Source organism: Cryptomeria japonica, chromosome 7 (assembly GCF_030272615.1).
Source record: "Cryptomeria japonica chromosome 7, Sugi_1.0, whole genome shotgun sequence".
Classification (NCBI taxonomy): Eukaryota; Viridiplantae; Streptophyta; class Pinopsida; order Cupressales; family Cupressaceae; genus Cryptomeria; species Cryptomeria japonica.
This window is the reverse complement of record NC_081411.1, coordinates 461,569-487,585: the sequence shown is the minus strand read 5'-3', so window position 1 is coordinate 487,585 and position 26,017 is coordinate 461,569. Positions and strand designations below refer to the sequence as shown.

General features: G+C 38.9%; 1 protein-coding gene across 7 annotated transcripts in view; it reads left to right on the top strand.

The window, feature by feature from the left end:
* Window positions 1-26,017, top strand: part of LOC131029413 (uncharacterized) — an 85,786-nt gene that overhangs the window by 18,784 nt on the left and 40,985 nt on the right. For 4 of the 7 annotated variants that reach the window (XM_057959887.2, XM_059207817.1, XM_059207819.1 and 1 more), the window contains one exon: window positions 4,536-4,648. The exons of the other annotated variants lie outside the window; for them this stretch is intronic. In XM_057959887.2, coding sequence (XP_057815870.2) covers window positions 4,584-4,648 — 65 coding nt within the window. In that variant the 5' untranslated portion in view covers window positions 4,536-4,583. The remainder of the gene's footprint in view (window positions 1-4,535; window positions 4,649-26,017) is intronic. 7 annotated transcript variants of the gene reach the window in all.

Below are 26,017 nucleotides of genomic sequence, written 5' to 3'. Positions count from 1 at the left end.
AGAATTTCGCTCCTGACCCTTCCAAAGGGTCCAGAGCGAAATTCCCTATAAACTTCATTTGCTCCCTTGTTTTAGCTTGAAACCTTGCTCCTTAGATGGAAAACGATCTATATTTGCCTCCAAGAGAAAATTGAAGTTTGAAAAATGAGCAATCAAGCCCAAATTGTGATTTTCGCTCCTGACCCTTCCAAAGGGTCCAGAGCGAAAATCAACCTACGACTCATTTCTTGCCTTATTTGACCAAATTTTGATTTGTAAGGCATCTTGAAGGGAAGAGTGGACATGTTTGGACGTTGGAAATGTTTGAAAGCTTTGAAAAAATGAAGGATTCTAGCCAGGAAGGTGAATTTTGCTCCTAACCCTTCCAAAGGGTCCAGAGCAAAATTCCTTGCAAGCCTATTTTTTGACCTTGCTTAGACCACAAACCTTGTTTTTGGGTGAAGAATGATGTTTTGTTACCTTCCAGAGAAGATTGGAGTTGAAAAGATGAAGGATCAAGTTAAGAATGAGATTTTCGCTCCTGACCCTTCCAAAGGGTCTAGAGCGAAAATCCTTCTAGACCTCATTTCTTTCCTTATTTGGCCAAATTTTGATTTCCAAGGTATGTTGAAAGAGAGAATGGGCATATTGAAACCCTTAAGGACGTTTGAAAGAGTTGAGGAATGAGTGTTCTAGCCAAGGAAAGAAATTTCGCTCCTGACCCTTCCAAAGGGTCCAGAGCAAAATTCCTTACAAGCCTATATTTTTTACCTTGCTTGAGCTTAAAACCTTGTTCCTAGGGCGAGGAGAGATGAGATTTTACCTTGCAATGAAGATTGGGTTTGAAAGAGTGATGATTTTGGTCTAAAAAGTGAATTTCGCGGAAGGGTCGAGAGCGAAATTCCTAAAAACCCTTATTTTCTTAGCAAAATCAACTCAAACTTGGGTTTCTATAACTTGGATGTGGGAGTGAGAAGGTGTGTCCTTGCCTTTTGAAGTTGATTGAGGTTGAAAGAACAAAGAAATGAGCTCAAAACAAGAAATTCGCTCCTGACCCTTCCAAAGGGTCCAGAGCGAATTTTCTCAAAACCTCTCATTGCTATTAGCTTTGTGCTAGATCAAGTGTGGGCTAAGGTAAAATCAAGAAGGAGATGTCCCTAAGAGTGACTTCAAGTTGCTAGAAATCATTGAAGTTGAAGAAATGAGCTCAAAATGAGAATTTCGCTCCTGACCCTTCCAAAGGGTCCAGAGCGAATTTTCTCAAAATCACCTTTTTTCCCAATTTTGTGCCAAGCCTAGTGCTGACTAAGGTGAGTTTTGATGGGAGAGGTCCTTAGAAATAACTTTGACTTCTGAATGATTATCAAATGTGAAGGAATTGAGCCTAAAAAGTGATTTTCGCTCCTGACCCTTCCAAAGGGTCCAGAGCGAAAATCTTAAAAACCATCTTTTCTTCCAAAATTTGAGCAAAGTCAAACCTGGACAAGGGTGAGAGAAGTCATTTGGATTGCCTTAGAGTGGATTTTAGTCACCAAGAATGCAAATTTTGAAGCCAAAATGAGGATTTCGCTCCTGAACCTTCCAAAGGGTCCAGAGCGAAATTCCTAGGATCACCGTTTTTTCCTTGCAAATCAAGTCAAGTTTTGGTTTTTATGACCTAGATAGGAGTGAGGTGATGTGTCCTTGATCTTGGAGGTGGGTTGGAGTTGAAAAGATGAGGAAATAAGCCTAAAATAAGATTTTCGCTCCTGACCCTTCCAAAGGGTCCAGAGTGAAAATCCTAAAAACCATCTTATCCTCCAAATTTTGTGCTAAGTCAGGCCTAGACTAGGGTGAGAAAAGCTATTTGGAATGCCTTGGAAAGATGTTTGACCTTCAAAAGTGTGAATTTTGAGCTAAAAGGTGAATTTCGCTCTTGACCCTTCCAAAGGGTCCAGAGCGAAATTTCTTCATCTACCTATTTCCTCCTTGTGTCAAGTCAAGAATAGGAGTCCTAAGGCGTAGTTGAGGTTGAAATGATGTTACTTTGCCCTGCAAGATGAATTGAAGTGAAGAAAATGAAGAGTTGTGACCTAAAAGGTGAATTTCGCTCCTGACCCTTCCAGAGGGTCCAGAGCGAAATTCCCAATTTCACTCAAATTGCTCATGATAGAGTCAAGGCGTGGATCCTTGGGCTCTGGAGGAAGGAAAACTAGTGTGTGCTTGCCTTGGAAGGTATTTTGGAGAGGAAACATGATAGATTTTGCCCTAAAAAGTGAATTTCGCTCCCGACCCTTCCAAAGGGTCGAGAGCAAAATTCTTAAAAACCTCTCTTTTGCCCCAAATTTGCATCAAGATTGGTGTTGGTTGAGAATGAGGGCGTCCTTGGGCATGTATCTAAGCAAGTATGGTTGCAAAGTGAGAACAATTTGAGCCAGGAATGCAAATTTCGCTTCTGACCCTTCCAGAGGGTCTAGGGGGAAATTCTTATAGGGCTTGTCCCTGGAAAGAATCTTGAACAAACTTCATTTTGATGTCTTGTTGTTGATGATTTAAGGTATAAAATGCTATGTTAGAATAAATATATTATGTGTCCTTAATCATCTTATGGTTTTTCTTGCAGATGAAAGAAGACCAGGCCAGATCAAGGACGACCTCCACAAGACCAGACCATGACAAGGATGATCTTCTCCAGTCCAACATCAACAAGGACGACCTTCTCTAGTCCAGCATCAACAAGGATGACCTTCTCCAGTCTAGCATCATCAGGGACGACATCTTCCAGTCCAACATTTCAAGGAAAGGTACACCATCCATCCTGCACATCAAAGACAAAAAAGGTTAAAGCAAGGGTCCATTGGAGAAGCAGATAGTTTCAGAAGAGTTAATTAAAGTTAGCTTCTCAGCATCACCAAATTGAGCATAAACCAAGTGTCAGACAAGGTGGCATCCCAGTCATCACTCCTCCAGTTGGGTTGGTTCACCTCAGCGTGTCCAGATTCAATGTACCTAACTCATAAAAAATGACACAAACTTCGATGTACCTACCTCGGTTATCCATTGGTCGAACATTCCAGAGAAGACACGTGTCCAAATAATGCAATTATTTCATTGGCCAGAATTGAGTTTGTTGTAACAAACCCTAATTAGGGTTTTTATTGTAAAATCTCGGCCATTGATTTCAAGTTGATCTGGGCCATCGATTTGTATTGAGGGTGCTATATAAGCCCTGGCTCCTCATTTGTAAAGGCTGATGGTTAGCTAATAGATAATAGTTAGTCAGTAGTTAGAAGGTGAATAGTTAGAAATAGTGAATAGTTAGTTGATAGAATTGCAATTAAAGTAGAATAGAAAGAGAAGGCAAAGATTGTTGCCAAGATGTTGTTGTAAAAGACTTGTAAAAATTTATTGAAGAAATGGTGAAATCTATGGGTCGATTCAACAATTTGCATGGTCTCTATACTTCTCATAGTTGATTTCATGTTATTAGATGAGTGGAAGAAATGTGTTTGATTGATGGTGAAATTTGTATATCCATACTACTAGCAGTTTGTTGATTGCAGACTTGCCTTGTGTAGTCAACTGGAATCATTTAGCTTAAGCTTAACTTCAATTGTCGCTTCTTCACTGATATGTATCAGCCTAATGGTGTCAATGCCTGTAGCGATGATCTGAACATCATAAAACTTTCCTCCGAAGATCGCACTAATCTTGTGGAGATGGTCCTGGGATGTCAAAACAAGACTTAGTTAGAATTTCATCAAAGATCATTCATTGCTCTTACATTCTTAGTGTCAGAATTAGATCCTTCCCTCGCCTTCATCCTTTTTTCGTTTTTTCAAAAATCTAGGCTAGTGAAATCCTGTGTTCCAGCATTATTCAAAGCAAATCAGACGTTTAGTCATCAAGTGTAAGTCCCCTTGTGATTCCAGCAAAATCACATCATACCACAAAGAGCTTATCCACAAGTAGAGAACCTACATACAAGAACTTTGGAGTTGCCTCGACTGATCCTTCGGCGAGATCTTCAGCAGTCGGGAAACTTTGCTCAAGAGAGGATAAGGTACCTTTAGGTATTTTATTTTGTGTTCGCATGTGCATGAAAAACACATCAACAGTACCTAAGGCCACAAAACACACAACAAAAGCAAAAATATCGGAAGTCCTAAATCACTGTATCAGTCCTAAATAATGTGTTGAAGTTTGATAAATAGATGCAGCTATCACCAAAAATATATAAAGGTGCATTGTAGTAATTCTATGGAAGAAGGGTTTGTGTTGACTAATGCGTACTTTCCAATGATGTCTATTTGAGGCTTGAGTCACGGCCATTGGGTACTCCATTTGCAACATAGTGTTGCTATGAACATTTGCATCATTTCCTTTTAATTTTATAATCATGAGCAGGTTTTAATTTCTTCATACATAGCACGACAGATATATTTCCTAATAATTTCCCGTGTATGTGATTCAGTCTACATTGATGCTGCAGAATGATAGCTCAGATTCTGTTTTCAAGCTCTTACCTTTACCTATATAGCCATATGTTTATATAAGCCAATGATATTTTTTCACAGGTATTAAATTAAGAGGGACCCTTAAATTTTTTTGGCCCCCTCAACACAATGGTTTGGTGCACTCATTGTGGAAAGGACCAGCCCACTGAGCGTGATGATATAAATGGATTCATGTAAGTGATTTTTTTCTTTTTTTGTTTGACTTCCATGTTTTCTATTTTATTTTTTGTCTTGGGACAACAGCTATGTAATTTATATTCAGTTTATGTATCTTTCATTGTGGCTTAAATAAATGTTTTGCCTTAATTTCTGTCATATAAGGTGAAAACTATAATTCATGTTATCTTTTTATTTATTTATTTTTATTGCAAAATTGAGGGTTTATTGGGGGAGAGCGGTTCTGGCATATGAACTTATCTTTTGGTGTGAAAGTATGGATATGACCTACGTAGACTAATAAAAATACTTAGAATCCTCAGATTTTACAAAAACTATAACTAAACATGTCTTGCTCAGAGAGAAAAGCTGTCAAATGGTTAACACACCCAATATGAAGAGTTTTAGACTGATAAGAACTAAAACTGTAAAGTCTTAGGACATGACCCAGAAAAGAGGACATGGTCCCATTTACATTTGTTAAATATCGGCAAGGTGAAAATTGAGAACATTTGATGTCTATGATTGGTTCGAGAAGTGTAATATTCCCACTTATTTTTTCGGTTTTCAAGCACAACAAATAGTACAATGCACCCATTAAAGTTAGGAAATATAATCCCAATGCTACTGAAAAGTAACCCTTTCACTTTCTGATCACCAAGTGTCCAATGTGGGAAGGTGAGAGCATACGGTGATAAGGGGTTCGTTAGCTCACTAATCTGCTGGAAATTACAATGCAAATACAATATCAGGCGGCAAGCCAACCCCTTCCACTTTTCAGCGGGATGAAGAACAAGAACCTGACGGTAAACCAGCCAAGGCAACAAGAGCATAACAAGACCAAATCACTCTACCGCTTATGGAGTGGGAGGACTTTTACTTAAAACCATCACTCAACCACATATCTTAGCGGGAGGATAATATCATTCAACCACTTGCTCAGTGGGAGGACAAAACTGAATTACAAAACATACAGGCGGCTAAGCCATCCTCTTCCACTTGTTCTGCGGGAAATGCAACATAGAATGAATTGGTCAGTACTACTGAAGCAACTCTTACAACAATAGAGATGTGAAAGAAGATAGAATGAAGTACATATCTCAAGAATTCACTAACACACTCTAACCAAAAACACTACTTGCTGTTCTGAAATCAGATACAAGGAAAACGCAGAACCAACCATCCCGAAACCCACTAAAACACTTGTAACTCTCTCAAAACCCAATAGAATCATGCCAAATCAGAAGCTAATGAAGTGTATGACATAAGCAAACAAAACAATACCTTGAAACTACAATTGGAGAGCATCAACACCAATGCACGCAACCCAAGACAATTTTGGAAATGGCGTTTTGGCTGAATAGTTCGATCTGCAATTGTAAATTGGAGAGTTCTCCAGTTGCCACACCAATGTAGGGGAATTATTGTCTCTCCGATGCGCTTCCAACAAGCCCTCACCTAGAATGATGCACTCAACACACAGGTAGCTACGAGCAAAATACACTTCCAGCCGACACACACCAGCAACACCAAAAAACCAGCAGCACACAACACTTCACTAGCACACCCAAAAAGTCACCAAATAGCTCACAACTACGAACCATAGCTAGGAGTGATATCTCACACTCGAAACCGGAAGGAAGGATCTAGGAGGTATTCACCCTCAAAGAAGTCTGGAGTCATTCCGATAGCATAACGATATATTTTCTCTGGATGAACAAATGAGGAGCCAAACACTTGTTTATATAGCTTTTCCATTTTGAAATTCAAATGAAACTGCCTCCAAATTCGCCTCATTCAAATTGTGTTTCATTTCAAGTGGTGGACCCAAAGTGGCACCCACTTTCCTAAGTCCAAAAATCACGCCTAGGAAGAAGACCACGATTTTGGCATGATATAACTTTGGAGTATATCGAAAATAAAGTCTCATATATTCATTAAATAACTGGCCTAGGCAAGACTTAGGAAAAATATCAATTTCTGCACAATTCCTCATAACATCAATCAGTAATAAAATAATTAAATAATAACCTTAGGATAAGGAATAATATTTAATTAAATTGCTTATAACTCCAGTATTGATTATCAACAGAATTCGGATGAAGTTGAGCAATGAGGATCATTGAATTGTGCTGGAATAGGACCAAATCTAGGACTGCCAAAAATAGAATGCCCCAAACTGCTACTTACTAAAAATAGTAAGTCACGAAATAATGCTCCAAAAATCGTTATCTTCGCAACCAGAGAAAGAGCTTGGCGAGCTTAGCAACTCTATACCATCCTGACGGCCAAACCCTAACTTACTAAAAATAGTAAGTTCACATTCCACCCCTGACAAGTCTGGTTGGAACTCCAAGGAACATGGGAACTCTTAATTCACCTTTCCACATAGCCTACGGGTCTCCGGAATAGGCCAATGGACCATTGAATGCAACATCACAAGCAAGGGGATATTACAGGAAGGAAGGACTTCCGGGTATTGTGGAAGGTTATTGGTTTTGTCACTGAGGAAGATGAAATTTCACAACAAAGTGTGCTTTTGAGTAGGTATGAGCAACCCTGAATGAGAAGTGGATTTTTTCAGTTATTGCCACTTCTAGTGATCCCTTTTGGTGGATCCCTGTCCACCTTTAAGGTAGTTACATAAACCTTTGGCTTAATTCCTTGGCACAGTCTGCTACCCATATGATTCCCATTTCTCCTTGTGAAGAACCGTAGAATTTTCCACTATGTCAGCTTCAGGGTGGTTAGAATTTGGCTATTCATGAGGCTTCTGTTCAGAATCCATGCCTTTGTTAACCTACTCTAAGGGGTTAATTTTATTAGTAGATAAGACCTCCTTCAAAATCATGATATAAATTGCCTTGCATTTAACCAAATCTGCCGATTTAAACTTGAAATTCTCATCTATCATTGGCTTTATGTATTTTAGACCAGTGTTAGCTTATCCATCTGCACCTAACACATTTTTACCATTTATTGGTTTTTCCATCACAAATCTGAATGCTTTGCATACCCTTCTGTCAAATATAACTAGTGCATAGGAGGCATCATGGAAATCCTTCTTCTCCAACATTTTGACAAGGTGGAGAGTGAGTTTCATTAGGCATGAAATCAGCAGCTTAATTTGCCTCCCTAAAAACATGTTTGAAGCCAACACTCTAAAAAGATTCAGTGAGATTACTAGATTCTCTTGAAAATGCGTTTCCAGCTTGGTACGTTACCTCTAATTGATGCATTGATGATTATAAGGAAGTTACTTTAACTTCTAAAGCATTGATTATATAATCTTTCTTTGTGTGTGGACTTAGCAAGGTTGTCTTATTCAAGGAAAGAAACTCACTTTCAAATGACAACTTTAATTTTACTTTCACATCTTATTTAAGGGAGTAATTTCTCCTGAAATGTTCTCTGATTTGATTCTCACCTAAGTTACTAGTTTTGACTGAGATCTTGGTTTAGGTTCACAAATTTGATTCATGGATTTGGCAAAGTGTTTTTGGGGGTTGGGTTCATCCATACTAAAAACATTCAAAATCAGACACATACACACACACACATACTATTTCCTGTTATATCCTTGAAGCATCTATATTTAAATAACAATGAAAAACATTACTTAATAAATAAATAAATCCTTATCATCAATTTACTAATATTTGTAGAAAATAAAGTAATAAACTCTTAACCATTTATTAACAAAGTCCTTTATCTTTATGGGATAACAATATCGCCTTTCACTAATAAGGATCCAATGATCAAGTTTACATTTTTAATGATAGATATAGAAAGTGAGTATCTTTATTAGAAATAGCATTGTGCCCTAGCCTAAAATCTTTCTTTTTATTTGAGCTTAGCTAGGTTATATTGCATAACAGTTTTAATGATCGTCATATAATCTTTAATTTAATGATAGTCATAGAGACAACAATATTACCCCATTGATAAGGTAAATTTATTTTAATTTTTAAATGAAAAGTGTCTCCCAAAAATTACAGCTTCTCCTGCTTCATGTCTACTACCTTCCTTGACACCTTTTGCAGCTACAGATATACCTCCATCCCTCTTCCCATAGAAAAGAGAACCAAATTAGAACCCTCCGGGAAGAAAGGCATATTTGGTGGCTACAATGAAACCACTAAAGGATACATAGTTTATATTCCAGGACGAAGATCTATTGAAATCAGTAGAGATGTCAAATTTGAAGAAGATGCTGCTTATAAACTCTCTCTAAGTGCAGAAGATGATCTAACCACAGAATTAGATGAAAATCTTACAATTGAGAATCAGAGGGAGAATAGCATAGAAAGTCATGAACTTCAATCACCTAATTTCGAGAATGCTGAAAATCCTAACAACAAGAAAAGACCACTATGGGCAAGAAAGATGATTGAAGAAAATAATGTGGAACCTGATGAAATCTTCAAAGAGAATAAGAAAACAAGAAGTCAATCATGCTATGTTGCACTCATGACCGAACTTACAAAATCTGAACCATCAAATGTTGAAGAAGCCTTAACATGTCAAGCTTGGAAAGATGCAATGATTGAGGAATACCAATCTATTTTAAAGAATGATGTCTGGGACATTGTACCTGAAAGGAAAGCAAGTGCGGAAAAACGCTTCCCTAATGTCAATTTGTAGGGGAAAACAGGATAGTGTTTTCAAATTTTCAAGTTTTACAGAATACGACACAAGCATGAGCATAAACAATTAAATAACACAAAGACAAAACACATAGAATTAACGTAGGAAAACCCTTTTGGGAGAAAAACCCACCACCAACAGAAAATAACTTTATTAATAGTATGTCAAATACAATAAATTCCAGTCTGCAGACTTCCTTCACTCTGTCGAACAGTTGTTCCAGATAAAGAAAAACTCGGGTCAATTACAGTTGCAGAATGCTCAATAGCTATTACAGTTCGTCAACCTTACATTGGTTTGCATTTTGCTTCAAATACGAAACAGATCGACTGTTACACCTGTGCGAGTCGGTTGGGAAGTCGAACTGTCCCTGTCGGTTTGAATTCATGGAAAACCATTTATCCCACATGCATCCGAAAGTCGGGTCAGTGCGTATACAAGTACTCCAACATTCTCATCCTTAGTGTCCGCCTACTTGCCTTTTTGGACTTCGGTCCGGGCGACCATCCGCAGTTGGATGCTTCCCCATTGGCCATCGGAAGACATACAAAATAAGTTACCCCGATCTCTAATAACCAGTAGGCAACCGCATTGGCTCATCGGAACCAACACTGAAATGTTACCCTGATCTCCGAGAGTAACACAAAAGGAGGATCCATCGGAGATCGGGATAACCAAAACTTGGCTATCCCGATATGCGTTGTTATCCCGATGACCTAAGGTGGCTTCATCAGGTCATCGGCTCACGCCCAAAATTGCTATCCTGATAAGCGAAGCACTTTCCAAGACAGAAGCGAACTCATCAGACATCGGCATGACATTCAAAATGTCAACCTGATTGCCGATATGTTAACCGATCGCCGAAGGCGACCTCACCGGGTTTCGACATAAGGAATAACATGAACTTCTGATCCCTGATGGCTCCGAAGGCGGATCCATTAGACATCGGTATAACAATCCAGCTGCACCTCCGATACCCGATGACAAACCATCCACTTGAGACCAAAACCATCGGCCATCAGCATAACAAGGAAACAACTTCTTCGATACCCGATAGAGAGAAAGACATCGATCTAAGTCAGACTGATTAGAAAATGATCAACAACCAAGAAGGTATCACTCTGCTACTCCATCGGTGTAGGCTCCTCCGATCAACTCGAACATGCCAAGTGAATTCGAGGCACTATTCCAACATTACCTAGACCAAAACACAAATCAGTTGTCTCATCAAAGTGGCTATTCAAAATTAAATATGCACCAGATGGTAGTATTGAAAAACACAAAGTCAGATTCGTTGCCAGGGGGTTCTCTCAAAAGGCTGGCATTGATTACGAAGAGACGTTTGCTCCAGTTGCTCGATATACTTCTGTGAGAACCATCATTGCCATTGCAGCTTCCGAAGGGTGGAAGATACACCAAATGGACGTAAAGACCGCATTTTTGAATGGTATTATTGTGGAAGAAGTACATATAGAACAACATGAAGGCTTTGCTACACATGATAGAAACCTCTATGTCTGTAGACTAAGAAAAGCTCTCTATGGCCTTAAGCAAGCTCCCAGGGCATGGTACGGAAGGATAGATAGCTATCTCTCCAAACTAGGATATTCCAAAAATGAAGCAGATTCTAACATATACTTCAAAATATCGGATGGTGAGATGCTAATACTTGTTCTCTATGTTGATGACTTGTTGATAATAGGAGAAGATCACCTCATTGCAAAATGCAAACAAGATCTCGTGGCTGAATTCGATATGAAAGATCTAGGTCTACTGCACTATTTTCTGGGCCTAGAAGTATGGCAAAAGGAGAATTATATTTTCCTAAATCAAGGAAAATATACCACTGATATCCTGACCAGATTTGGTATGATGGATTGTAAACCTCTCTCCATTCCAATGGAAACAAATCTTCATAAGCTCAAAAGTGAAGCAGTAGATTCAAAACCTACAAATCCTACATACTACAGACAAATTATTGGATCTCTCATGTACCTGGTAAACACTCACCTTGATATTTGTTACGGTACTAATGTGTTAAGTCACTTCATGTGCGAACCTAAGAAGATTCACCTAATGGCGGCTAAGCATATTTTGAGATACTTGTGTGGCACTATTGGATTTGGCCTGAAATATAAAAATGTTGAGATACAACTACAAGGGTATTTGGATTTCGATTGGGCAGGCAGTTCCATTAATCGTAGAAGTACTATGGGGTGTTGTTTTAGTCTTGGATCAGCTATGATATCCTAGTTTAGTAGAAAATAGGCAGCAGTTACTCAGAGTTCCACTAAAGCCGAATATATGGCTGCCTCCATGGGAGCAGGTGAGGCAGTATGGTTAAGGCAATTGCTAGTTGGACTATTTGGGAAACCCCTAGACCCCACTGTGATTCACTGTGATAATCAAAGCTGCATCAAACTTTTTGTAAATTCAGTCTTTCATAATCGATCCAAGCATATAGAAATCCCATACCATTACATATGAGATATGGTAGACAGAGATGTTATCAAATTGACCTACATCAGCATTGAAGAGCAAAGTGCCAACATATTCACCGAACCTCTTACAAAATTGAAAGTGGAATACTTTAGAGGTAAACTTGTTATGACTAAATTATAATGGAAATTTCTGATATTAATATGATTCATATGTAATTTGATATATTCATGAATATCTTGGATGCAATATTGCATGTATGTGCTATGTCATGAAAGGTGACGATCTTTCATGTGATGTAAGTGTAAGATCCCTATTGTAAGGTGACGACTTTCACAATAGCATGATCTGTTGTCAAGATTGACTACATTAAGTTGTTGTCCCGTAATGTGCCGGAAATCTTGATACTAAATTTTTCTATGATGAGTTATTGAATTGTTATCATTAAATGGTTGTTCTGAAATATGTAGGAAATTATGATAACAATCATATCATGATTGACTACATTAATTTGCTGTCCCGGAATGTGCCGGATATCATGATACTAAAATTATTTCACCAATGATAATGACAATGTTACAATTGTCACTAGAATCAAGGTTGTAATTGTAATGTCCCCTTCTCACTGATGACCTTCCAGTGGTCCATTAGCTTATTCCTGAGACCCGTAGGCTAGGTGGAATGAAGAATGAGGGTCCAACATTGATGAAACGAGGACTTAACTATTTTTAGTAAGTCAGGGAATGACCATTCTGGTGTTACTGTCCTACTGAGCTCTCCATGCTTTGCCTCTGGACATGAAGATCATGCTTTTCTGAGCATTAGTTCTTGACTTACTATTTTTAGTAAGTGGCAGTGTGGCACAATTCTATTTTTTGTAGTAGACATGGTTCTGATTCTGCAGCAGTTCTGTGGTCGTCCTGGTTCAGTTTCATCCTAGTTGTGATAATAATTAGTACGGGAGTCATTTGCGACATAATTAAATATTATTTCCTTATCCTAAGGTTTAATATTTAATTAATCTGATTATTTGCTACTGATTTATTAAATTTGGGATTAATGCCTATTTTATCCCAAGTTTTTGGCGAAATTCATGTGTACTATGGGATGTTGAAATATTTTAGAGGAATATTATTTTACATTGCATCTCCATTATTTGCCAAGTGATTAACGTGGGTCCTTTCCCTTTTGGCGTGAGGTTTGACTTATGAAAAGTGGCGCTACACTTGGGTCCACATGAGGGTGAAATGAAATGCAAATGAATGAGTGGAGTTTGGAGGAATTTGCATTTGAATTTGGTTGTTGAAGAGTTATAAATAAGAGCCTTGGGCTCTCATTTCAGATATCTATGAAAATTGCATCGTTATGCTGCCGGTTTGGCGACTGAAAATCTGAGCTTCGAAGTGTGGCTTCCTAGCTAAGTCTGAGTTTCATACTTGCAACATAGTACCTAGCTGTGTCCATGTATTCCTAGTGCTGTTGGTGAGTGAGTTGCAGATTGTGGAGTGTTCTATGTGGGATTGGAGTGTTTTCTGGTTGCTGGTCGCGGGACTGCTGAAAGTGAATTTTGCTCACACCTCTTGACCAGGCGATTCCATCATTCTGGGTACCGGCTCATCCTTCCTTCCTAGCCATGGCAATACATTGTGTAAGTTTTTAGCAAGTTTAATTAAGCAATGATTTTTCTAGACAAAATCGAACTTCCTAGGTCTAGTGTTGGGTTTTGTGCTTGCATTGGGATGCGTGCCAAATAGTTATTGGGTTTTTTTGGATTGTAGTTTTGATTGGTTGCTGTTGCAAGTGAAATATGGTGGATTTGGGACTGGTTTGAGTTAATTTGGATGTAAAATGAGGGAGTTATGAGCATTTGGGTGTTTCCATGGGCTGCTGATTTGTACTTTCAGCCTGCAGATTGATTGTAACAGAAAATTATATTCTTGATGTAGAAATCTGCATTACTCTCCTTTCATCTATATTTTTGTAAGGTTGTTTCAGTAGTATTGATCAATCAATCTTGCTGTCCTTATTTTGTAATTCCCACTGCATAAGTGGAAGAGGCTGGCTCGCTGCCTTCTTGCTTTGTAATTCAGTTTATGTACTCAATCCTCCCACTGAATAAGTGGGCGAGTGATCAATTTAATGCAATTGTCCTCCCGCTGAAATATGCGGTAGAGTGATAGTTTAATGTAATGTCCTCCCGCTGAAATATGCGGTAGAGTGATTGAATTTCAGTTTCTTGTCTTTTTCCCTTCGCTGGTTTACTGTCGAGAGTTTGGTTTCTATCCTGTTGGATAAATAGAAGGGGCTGGCTTGTCACCCAGGCATTGTAATTTCAGTTTCATTATTGGTGCTAACGATCCTCGGAACACCGTATGCTCTCACCCTCCCAGACTGGGCTCTCGGTGAACAAAAAGTGGAAGGGTTCCCTTTCAGCAGTTTGGATTATTTCTCTAACCTTAACGGGTTGTGGTGTTGCTTGTATCTCTTATTGTTAAAAATAAAAATAAAAAAATTACTGGGATATTACAGTAATCTAATAAGATTTCAAGTAGTTGTTGTCCCAGAGTGCTGGATATCAGATAGATATGAAGTATTTCACTAGTAAGTGTTACTGAGTGAATGATCATGTCAAATGAATATGTATATCTAGAAGGTTGTTCCTTAAAACTCAATTATGAATTTCAATCCTCTTATGCTAAGAGGGAGTGTTAAGGATATAGCTTCATTCGGATTGAAGCAATCTGTATATACATGCATATATATATATATATATATATATATATTACTTTATATAATAATCGATATGGTTCAGAATAATCTTGTTAAGTATTGGGGTCGAATTAGTTAGTGAGCCCGAGCACCATCATTGTTAACTAATGAACATCAACGATGAACAAGGGACGGAGGGTTATGTCTACGTGACATAAGCCACGTAGAAGTCATGCCCCTACGTGGACATGACTCTCCATCCTTATATATACAAAGGCATCGACAACTTGCTGGTAATTGAAATCAATAACTGTGGCAATCTCATGACCCAGCAAGCTGTCGACATTATTGTAGAAGATTAATATAACAAAGTTATATAGATACGCAGTGGAGGAAAACATATTCATTGCAATGATCTCATTAAAGTGCATCCTTCCTAAATATTATCAGACTGTTATCTTCTCTATCTCTGGTCCAGATTCCTTAACACATATTGTCTTCTTCAATCTTGCGACCAATGGCCTCCAATTGATCACAAATGTCTTTGATTTTTATCAAATGATCTGACAAAGACATTTTCTCATCCATCATTATGTAAAACAACATATTTTTTAAGAAAGAGGGATGTGCCTTTATTTGAAGTCTCGTGCAAAGATTATAGATGAGTCCAAAATTCTGTAGAGGTCTTGGTAGATGACACTTCTGGAAGCATTTCATCGGTGAAAAATAACTTGAGTAGCATAATCGCTTCAAGATTACACTCATCAAACTTGTCCTGGTCATCACTTGCAATTGTGGGACGAGTGTACATACCAAGGACAATACGGTCAAGGCACCAATACTTGAAAATGGCGAGCATCCGCTATTTCTTGGTATTATAATTCTTGTTGTTGAACCTTTGGTTGCTTTTCAACATGGTGCTGGATAATGAAGCATCCCTCCCGTTGACGGGTGTTTGATGACCACACCAACACAAAATAAAGTTTCCAACGGTCACTCTATCCTCTCTTGAGCAAAGACCCCCTCATATGCTAAGATTGCGAAGATCATAGAGGTGACTCCAAGGTTCCTAATGCGTACTTGCAACTTTATGTTGGATGTGAGCTCGTTTGGCTTGATGTTTTGCTCGTTATACAAGTGGGACTTATGCGCAGTGAAAAGGACTTGAACAAATTTATACTTAAAGGAATTTTGCGAATGTTTTGGCAATGATAAGTGTTTTTTGGAACTTTTCTCAATAAAATGCAAAAAGTAAATAGGAAAGGGTTTTAGAGAGATTCTAATCTAATCTAAGGAACTCATAAGACAATGAAGGCTCAGGTGAAATCGACCACACATTGTCTCGCAAACATCAGACAACTACACAAAGGGAGGTGCAATCTTCAAAGGTTGTGCAAAAGATTTTCGTATTACCAATGAACACCATCAAAGAACAATGATCCCTCGGTAATAGAAGTTAAACACACACATTCAAAAGGGCTTAGTCCAACCTTGCATTGCAAATATAAATCATCTATTTGCAAAAGGTACGAGCGAATGATCTCACCACGAAACAACGCTATCTATCTTATTCGTCTAAGTGCTTGAAAGCAAATTTGATCTAAGTGAGGAAGAGAAACCATGCAACTTTAAAATACCTTAAGTAATCACCAAAATTAATGAATCACTCTTATTATCTTGACATTTTAAAGCAACATTTTCTTACAAATTCTCCCTCACAAATGAAGGGGTAAACCCCTTTTATAGGCCCCAAAATGAAAATGGATGACACAGATTACAATTATTAGAATAATATCTTTCTCTTTGTGTTATTAATGGTCATTTAAGTTGTTTCTAATTTTGCCTCTAGTTAACGATTGTTTCTTTTAGAAACATCGTCTTTATAACTCAATTTAAAGGAGCTTTGTCTCCTTGATTAATTGAACAACATCGATTCTTTGAAATCCATATGCTTTTGCATCTGTATTATGGTATCAGAGCTTGGTTCCTTAAAAATTCGAAATTTTTTCAAAGTAAAAAATTCTGTGAATTTTTTTTGTTCTATTGTTTTGAAAAACAAAATCGAAAGTTTTTTTTTCTGTTCAAATTTTTTTGGGAATTTTCTTCCACAAAATTGCGGATTTGTTTCAACCTGTTCGGATTTTTTGAAACCGCGGATTTTCGGTTCGCGTGTTTTCCAGGCGCCTGCATTTGCTGTGTAAAAAATCGCGATTTTCATCCTTGGCCGCGCGACTTCGTTTCCTGTGCCTGTGCGTGTGGGTTTATTTGTGATCGCGTTTTTTATCGCTTGCAAATTTTTTTCTGCCATTTTTGGACGGAAATCTGCATTTTCGGCTAGGGTTTTGACCCTCCAGATTCGGTCGAAATTTTTTTGAGCACAGATTTGTGGTGGGTTTTTCAAGATCTCAATTGGGTCGTCGTTAGAATTTTTTGGGTGCCTCGATTTTCGAGCCAGCGAATCCAGATTTCGACAGCAGATTCTTTCTAGGTTTTTCGCAAGGATTTTTGGGTTGTCTTCGGATTTTTTTGGGTTAGCCGAAATTTTTTCTTGAGATTCGTGCCCGCCGTACTTTATTTTTTTGAAGTCTGTACTTGCATTTGCCTCTATTCCTGCATTGGGATTCGATTTTTTTGAATTCTGTGCTAGCACCTTTTCTTAGTTTTTTCGTTTTCCGTGCATTGGGAAACGTGCAAGATGGTGTCATTGACCAACTTGATGTTGGAAGGCAGTCAGGTTTTGTGCACTTAGCATCTTCTCAATACCTTGTTTTTCGTGCCTCGAAAAGCGTGAAGATGGCTTATGGGCATCGATGTTTGTTTCGATTTTTAATTTTTTTTAACCTGAAAAAAATTCTGATGGGTTTTAATATTTTTTTCCCTTAAAAAAAGTCTCTAGGTTTTTAAATATTTTTTGTCCTTGAAAAAAAATCATGGGAGGGTTTATGATTTTCTCCTCAAAAATTGTACTTTGCTGCAGTCTGTTTTTAGTCGCACCTGGAGTTGTTGTGCGAACATCTGCACTAGTCTCTTATTTGCAGTCTATTTTCGGGCATCTTGCTCATCTGCAATAGTTTGGAGGGTTTGCCGATTTTTTCCTCAAAATCGTGATAGCTGTTCTTGGTGTCTCTGGTTACAAGGAGGGACAGTTCTCCAACATCAGGTTGGACGGTTGGTGTTGTTGTATCTCCAGAAGTTCTGTAGTTTCTGGGAGGGTTGGTGGCAGACTAATCTCAAGTGGTAGAGTTAGTGGCGGGCTCTTGTCTTCTGTTGCAGCGTGTTCTGAGAAGAAGGGGGCAACCTTCTCTGTTATTTCTCTTGGTAATTAGAACGATGACCATTAAGGGAGGGTATTAGAATAATATCTTTCTCTTTGTGTTATTAATGGTCATTTAAGTTGTTTCTAATTTTGCCTCTAGTTAACGATTGTTTCTTTTAGAAACATTGTCTTTGTAACTCTATTTAAAGGAGCTTTGTCTCCTTGATTAATTGAACAACATCGATTCTTTGAAATCCATCTGCTTTTGCATCTGTATTAACAATAAGATTAATGGCTAAGATTCACACATGCAAAATCGTAATTAGGGTTTGACAAAGAATGGCCATATGTGGTGCCAAGTAGTGGACATGCTCATTAATAAGGAATCATACCTATGTGCAATTAATAGCCCATCACTCCTAAATTTGGCATCCACCTTGCATTAAATAACCCACTAATCTATCAAAGAGCCCACTATGCATCAAATGACCTATCAGTTAATAGATTCTCGTCCAAAAAAGGACGACCATTATCTCTCTCCCTGACAACAAATGCGATGAATCTAGTCACGACGGCCTTGAGCTCTCCTACAGAGACACTTGGCCCGGTTTCCAACTTGTATTCCAACATGGCAGCATCCTTTTCACACTTGGAGAAAATCATTTCCCATCTCAGCATAGTCTCGTGGGTCTTGCTTATTATGCTTGAGAACAAAGAAATGTTCTCCAGATATTCCTTCGAGAAGGATTCCACGAAGAAGAAATCATGCAGTCTATCCTTCAGGTTGTCTAGTTTTTGCTCCTCGTCAATTAGTCTTTTTGCAAGCAATGGGTCAACAACATTGAGGATTTCCTCGTAAACCTTCTTGACCGTTGTCCTTAATAGTGTTGACTCCATATTGGATCTTTCAAAAAATTCTCTTCCAATGCTTATTGCAAAGAACCATCGTGGGAAATGATATTCCTCATTTTCCTTGATGACCTCTCCATTAATCAATGCTTGCCTGGGGGTTTCCATTAGTGCCTTAAGATGTGGAATTGTCAAATCTTGATAAATATGCGCATCCTCCCATGAGTTGTCCACATTTTCAAATCTGCCAAGGATAGCTAGAATCCTCTAGTAGAAATGAGTCAAGTCCTCAATTAATTTGCAAGCTGTAGTCAAGACGTCTTCTACCCATTCCTTAGAACATTGAGCCATTTTCCTTATTTCTTCAAGTCCATACACGGATTCCTTTAGAAGAGAAGAGGGAGGAACAAAAGTCTGATCTTCCTCTTTGAAAGGATGCATCAAGAGTTGTGCATACTCACATAAGGATTTGTTTTCACTCTTCAACTTCCTATTTTTCTCTTCCACTTTCTTCATTTGCTCCGACAATGCTAAGGAAGACTCATCAAATTCTTCATCACTTGTGCCTTGGTGGCACACTCAGGTCAATTGCTGTAACATCATACTCATTTGGAGTAATCTCATTTCTATCCTTGTTTACTTTGGGCACAACCACATGCAAAGTCTTGGATCCCAATTCATCTCTTGTAAGTTGTAACCTTAGAGAATTTCTTTGCCACCTTCTTCTTTGCTGGCTTGCTTATCTTTTTCAGAAATTCTTCAATCTCAAGTGTGGGATTCGTTTATTCTTCAGGCTCTTTCCTCATTCTCTCTTTTAGCCAATCTGGAGCGACTACTTGCTGATTTAATATCTCAAGGTGTTCTTGTTCTTGTGTAACTTCCTCAAAAGGTCCTAAGTCTCCCATTGTTGTTTTCCTGAAACAATCCTGAACCTGTTGTTCTGTATTCGGAGGAAGTTTTTGTCTTTCATTCCTTTGCTGAACAGGCCTTTGGGAAGCACTAACACTGAGAATATCCCACGTCTGTGAAATGTCCTGGTCATCTTCTTGTGGCTGATTTCTAATTCTCTTGTGAACATATGAACTTCATGCATGTTTGAGGAGCTGTCAGGTGATTTTGCTTCTTCTAACCTTTGTCTCTTTTGGTGTAGTTCCGCCCTTGGAACCTGTTTCCTTTTCCTTGCCTTTGAATTCTTAGGGACACTTTTCTCCTCTCTACGTTTTGTCCTCTCCAAGGGAATCGTCTCTTCTTTGGCCTAGGCTCTGTTGTGACGTATTCACACATCGCCCCATTGCAAATGGGGACCCCTACTTTTTTCGCTTTGTAGGGTTTTGTCTGTTAGCCTTTGCTTTTCGAGTGTCGCCAGGGGGATCACTAGGATGGCAGGCTCTGCTTGAGCCGAGGTGAGTCTTTGGGGCCCCAGAATTAGGGTTTCTTTGAGAGTCTTCCTTAAGGCTTGGTTTTGCTCTTGTTGCTAATTGTGTCTTGCTTGGTGAGTGAGTGTCATTCTTGAAGGTCCGAGCTAGGTCAAGTTGGTGAGTGATGAAGTCTGGAATGTCATCCTGATCTTCAAATGCCTTGAAATTTGGCTAAGTCTGGAATGTCTTGATCCTGAAATTTGGCTAAGTCTGGAATGTCCTGATCCTGAAATTTGACTAAGTCTGGAAAACTGAAGAATCCTCCAAAAACTAGATTTACTTATACTTAAATGTTATATTCCATAAAATGATCCTGACGGAGAGTCCAAAATGTCAAATTCGCTCCTGACCCTTCCAAAGGGTCCAAAGTGACCCTTCCAAAGGGTCCAGAGCGAAAATCCTTATACACCTAAATTTCTCACTTGTCAAGACCAATTTCCTAGTTTCTAAGGCATGTTTGGGGGTGTCTTGACATGTTCTAACCTTAGGAGGTGGGTAAAGGTGGATGAGGTGAAGATTTTAGCCAAGAATGTGAATTTCGCTCCTGACCCTTCCAAAGGGTCCAGAGCGAAATTCTTGAAAACACTAATTTCTCCCTTAGCCAAAGTCAGGATCAAGACGGAGATGCATGAGGAAGTATCTATGTTTGCCTCCCAAGGAAGATTAGAGTTTGAAAAATCAAGAATCAAGGTCAAAACATGATTTTCGCTCCTGACCCTTCCAAAGGGTCCAGAGCGAAAATCCTTATAACCCTTGTTTTCTTCCTTATTTTGGCTAGGCGTTGGCTTGATGGAGGATGAATGGGTATGTTTTTGCCTTGAGGGGGAGTTAGAAGCTTTGAAAAATCAAGATTTTAGCTCAAAAGGAGAATTTCGCTCCTAACCCTTCCAAAGGGTCCAGAGCGAAATTCCCTATAAACTTCATTTGCTCCCTTGTTTTAGCTTGAAACCTTGCTCCTTAGATGGAAAATGATCTATATTTGCCTCCAAGAGAAAATTGAAGTTTGAAAAATGAGCAATCAAGCCCAAATTGTGATTTTCGCTCCTGACCCTTCCAAAGGGTCCAGAGCGAAAATCAACCTAAGACTCATTTCTTGCCTTATTTGACCAAATTTTGATTTGTAAGGCATCTTGAAGGGAAGAGTGGACATGTTTGGACGTTGGAAATGTTTGAAAGCTTTGAAAAAATGAAGGATTCTAGCCAAGAAGGTGAATTTCGCTCCTGACCCTTCCAAAGGGTCCAGAGCGAAATTCCTTGCAAGCCTATTCTTTTGACCTTGTTTTGGCTTAAGACCTTGTCCCTTGGGTGAAGAATGATGTTTAGTTGCCTCTTGAGGTGATTTTGAGTTGGAGAAATGAACAATCAAGCCCAAATCATGATTTTCGCTCCTGACCTTCCAAAGGGTCCAGAGCGAAAATCCTCCTAGACCTCATTTCCTTCCCTATTTGACCAAATTGTGATGTCCAAAGCATGTTGAAAGGGGAAATGGACATGATCTTGCCTTTGAGAGTGTTTGATAGCATTGAGGAATGAGGGTTTTAGCCAAGAAAGGAATTTTCGCTCTTGACCCTTCCAAAGGGTCCAGGGCGGAATTCCTTACAAGCCTACTTTTTGACCTTTCTTAGGCTTAAAACCTTGTTCCTAGGGTGAAGAGAGGTGAGATTTTACCTTGCAATGAAGTTTGAAGTTGAAAGAATGATGATTTTTGGTCAAGAATGAGATTTTCGCTCCTGACCCTTCCAAAGGGTCCAAAGCGAATTTTCGCAAAACCTATCTTTTCCCTCAAATTTATGCCAAGTCTAGTGTGGGTCAAGATTAGAGGTGTCTTTAGGCATGTCCTTGAATGGTCAATAATTATCAAGTTTGAAGGAATTGAGCCAAATGATGAAAATCGCTCCTAACCCTTCCAAAGGGTCCAGGGCGAAAATTCTTCAACCACCTATTTCCCCTTGCAAAATCATGTCAAACTTGGGTTGGATGTGAGAGGAGAAGTGTTTTCTAGCCTTTGGAGGTGAATTCAACTTGAAATGATGGAGGAATAAGCCTAAATTAAGAAATTCGCCCCTGACCCTTCCAAAGGGTCCAGAGCGAATTTTCTCTAAATCACCTTTTTTCCCAATTTTCTGCCAAGCCAAGTGCTGACTAGGGCGAGGTCCTCAGGAATGACTTTGACTTAGCAATGATTATCAAACTTGAAGGAATTGAGCCAAAAAGTGATTTTTGCTCCTGACCCTTCCAAAGGGTCCAAAGCGAAAATCTTAAAACCACCTATTTTCCTTGCAAGTCTAGTTAAACGTTAGGTTTTCATGGCTTGGATGGGTGCGAGGAGACATGTTCTTGCCTTTTGAAGTTAATTGGTGTTGAAAAATGATGGAAATTAGCCCAAACCAAGGATTTCGCTCCTGACCCTTACAAAGGGTCCAGAGCGAAAATCTTAAAAACCATCTTTTCTTCCAAAATTTGAGCAAAGTCAACCCTGGACAAGGGTGAGAGAAGTCATTTGGATTGCCTTAGAGTGGATTTTAGTCACCAAGAATGCAAATTTTGAAGCCAAAATGAGAATTTTGCTCCTGACCCTTCTAAAGGGTCCAGAGCGAAATTCCTATGATCACCCTTTTTTCCTTGCAAATCAAGTCAATTTTTTTGGTTTTTATGGCCTAGATAGGAGTGACGCGATGTGTCCTTGATCTTGGAGGTGGATTGGAGTTGAAAAGATGAGGAAATAAGCCTAAAATAAGATTTTCGCTCCTGACCCTTCCAAAGGGTCCATAGCGAAAACCCTAAAAATCATCTTATCCTCCAAATTTTGTGCTAAGTCAAGCCTAGACTAGGGTGAGAAAAGATATTTGGAATGCCTTGGAAAGATGTTTGACCTTCAAAAGTGTGAATTTTGAGCTAAAAGGTGAATTTCGCTCCTGACCCTTCCAAAGGGTCCAGAGCGAAATTCTTCATCTACCAATTTTCTCCTTGTGTCAAGTCAAGACTAGGAGTCCTAAGGCATAGTTGAGGTTGAAATGATGTTACTTTGCCTTGCAAGATGAATTGAAGTGAAGAAAATGAAGAGTTGTGACCTAAAAGGTGAATTTCGCTCTTGACCCTTCCAGAGGGTCTAGAGCGAAATTCCCAATTTCACTCAAATTGCTCATGATAGAGGTCAAGGCGTGATCCTTGGGCTCCAGAGGAAGGAAAACTAGTGTGTGCTCGCCTTGGAAGGTATTTTGGAGAGGAAACATGATAGATTTTGTCCTAAAAAGTGAATTTCGCTCCTAACCCTTCCAAAGGGTCCAGAGCGAAATTCTTAAAAACCTCTCTTTTGCCCCAAATTTGCATCAAGATTGGTGTTGGTTGAGAATGAGGGCATCTTTGGGCATGTATCTAAGCAAGTACAGTTGCAAAGTGAGAACAATTTGAGCCAGGAATGCAAATTTCGCTCCTGACCCTTCCAGAGGGTCCAGGGCAAAATCCTTATAGGGCCTGTCCCTAGAAGGAATATTGAGCATGCTTCATTTTAACATCTTCTTGTTGATGATTTAAGGTAGAAAGTGCTATGTTGAAATGAATTTATTATGTGTCCTTAATCATCTTTCGGTTTGTCTTGCAGTTAAAAGAAGACCTAGCCCAGTAGGACTCCACCTAGTCGTTCATCCATCTTCTCGCATTCTAGGTAGTAGAGTAGACTTCCTGAACCCTTCATCTTTTACCATTTGTTTGTCTTCCAGTTAGTTAATAGTACCTGTGATTCCAACAAATCAAACGTTTAGGTCGTCAAGTGTAAGTCCCCTTGTGATTCCAGCAAAATCACATCATACCACAAAGAGCTTATCCACGAGTAGAGAACCTACATACAAGAACCTTGGAGTTACTCCGACTGATCCTTCGGGTGAGATCTTGAGCAGTCGGGAACTTTGTTCAAGAGAGGATAAGGTACCTTTTAGGTATTTTATTCTGTGCTCACATGTGCATGAAAAACACATCAACAGGCTCCTAATGACCCTTGAGTGGTTTCATCATGGGATTCCAAGTCTCCCATCAAATTATAAGTCAAGCGGGCATTCTTTGCTTTCAACTTAGTGATGTGACATTCAAACTAGTGGCTTGTGAATTTCATAACTGGCTTGCTTAAGATATCCAAATCATCAATTTCTGGTTCTAACCAGTTAGGTGTTTTAATTGGCTCATCTCTTTCCTTTTCATGATCTAGGTGAACGATATTCACATTTTCTTCTATTTGGTTTGACACTTGGATGATTTCACATATTCTTATCAACTTTAGAGGCAATCTAGAGAACATTCTTCTTTTGATCTTATAGTCATCCTTGGCGTTAACCCAATAATCCTCCAGCTGCATCCTATGCTTGTGCCTCACGCCAACTACCATCCTTATCTTATCATATGGATTGAAATCCAACCTTGCGGTGTGAGGTGCGAGGTGGTAGAATAATAGTTCATTCGTTGACCTCTCTGCGATTACAACTGATGGGCACATTACTTCATAATCTGCCATGACAATTGGAAATTCGAGCCCAATTTTCTTCTTCTTCTTCTTCTTCTTCTTTTGTTTCTTGTCATAGGCAGTCAGCTATCTAGTTACTTTCAACAACACCATCATATCTATTGGATATCTTGGGAGTCTCTAGGACTGGGCAAAGAATCGTTGGACTCTGATGCAAGTAAATTTTGGAAATTGAATGAACTGGGCCCCATACTTCTTTACCAACTTCCTTGCTTCTTATGATAACCTTGTGTGAACACCTCCCTACAAAGATCTGACAATATGCATGGTGAATGTGTCACTAGCTTTCTTAAAAGTAGGGTTGAACAAGTGCAATTGCAGACAACACTCATAGACTTTCAACTATCCCGAATTTCATCTCATGGGTCCTTTGCTTGATAATCCGCTGAACTTGCGCATTCTAGCCAACATGTATACAATATACGAGCTCATGTAGAAGGATTGGGATTGCTTCAAGTTCCTTAGCTGCTCGTCCAAGTGGTTGCTAATTATTCTCACTCAATCTAACACCTTTATGGCATCCATTACTTCCTCAATGAAGTAAAACATCCAAGATTCAAAGATGTAAGCCTGTGGACATCCCATAACTCAGCTCATCAACACAAGATCACCATATGCTTGCTTGAAGTCAATGTTGGTGAGCTGCCTGGGCATCTTTGAAATGTGAGGCTTCTTCTTTTGCATCCATTTTCTATTGATGATTCTAGCGCATCTCTCAATGCTAGAATCATAAATCAAAGTCTTTCTTTCCTTGGTCTTGTACATCATGGATTGGAATGTGGGGATTCCAAAAGCTTCACCAATTGCAAGATTTGCCAAGAGTCTACCATCAGGTGTCAAAATCACTCTTCTTTCAACGTGATAATGTTTTGCACATTCCATGATCAGCTCCGAGCACTTGATGGCAAGAAGGAAGTCAACAGCTGCCACAATTCCGCTTCTAACTATCTTCTTGGCGGTAGTTGATGGAGAATGTTCATCTCGACCAAATATTCTCTTTCTGAATTCTCCCAACTTGAAAGATCCTAAGTTGGTATCACCGACTTTTCTCTATTTTGAAATAATCTGTCTCAGGGAGGAATCCTTTTTGTTCATTCTAGATCTGTGCTTGCTGGGAAGTATTCACCACCTTGGTGGATTCTGCCATTCCTACAAAATAAATTAACATTAAATTCTTAATAATAGATTTTTAGGAATCCACCAAGGGAAGAATTACATTATGCCAATTCCAAAATTGGAATAAATAAAAACCTCCAAAAATAAGAACTTGTGGATAAAAATCATGCCCTAGCTTTTCTTCACTTTTGCTCTTGCTTCAATTTCTTCAAAATGTGATGTGAAGAATGAAGTCTAAAGCCTTGTTTAAATAGGAATCGTCCACCAAGTTGTGAAGTTGGCAATGAGATAATTTTAATAGTTTCATTAATTCATTCCAATCACACTTCATGTTTCCTTAACGAGAAAGAGACAACTTGTCATTCTGCTGGAGCCCACCTATTATTCTTGACTTCAAAAATAGGAACTTCCATAATCTCTTAAGTTATGCTTCATTAAT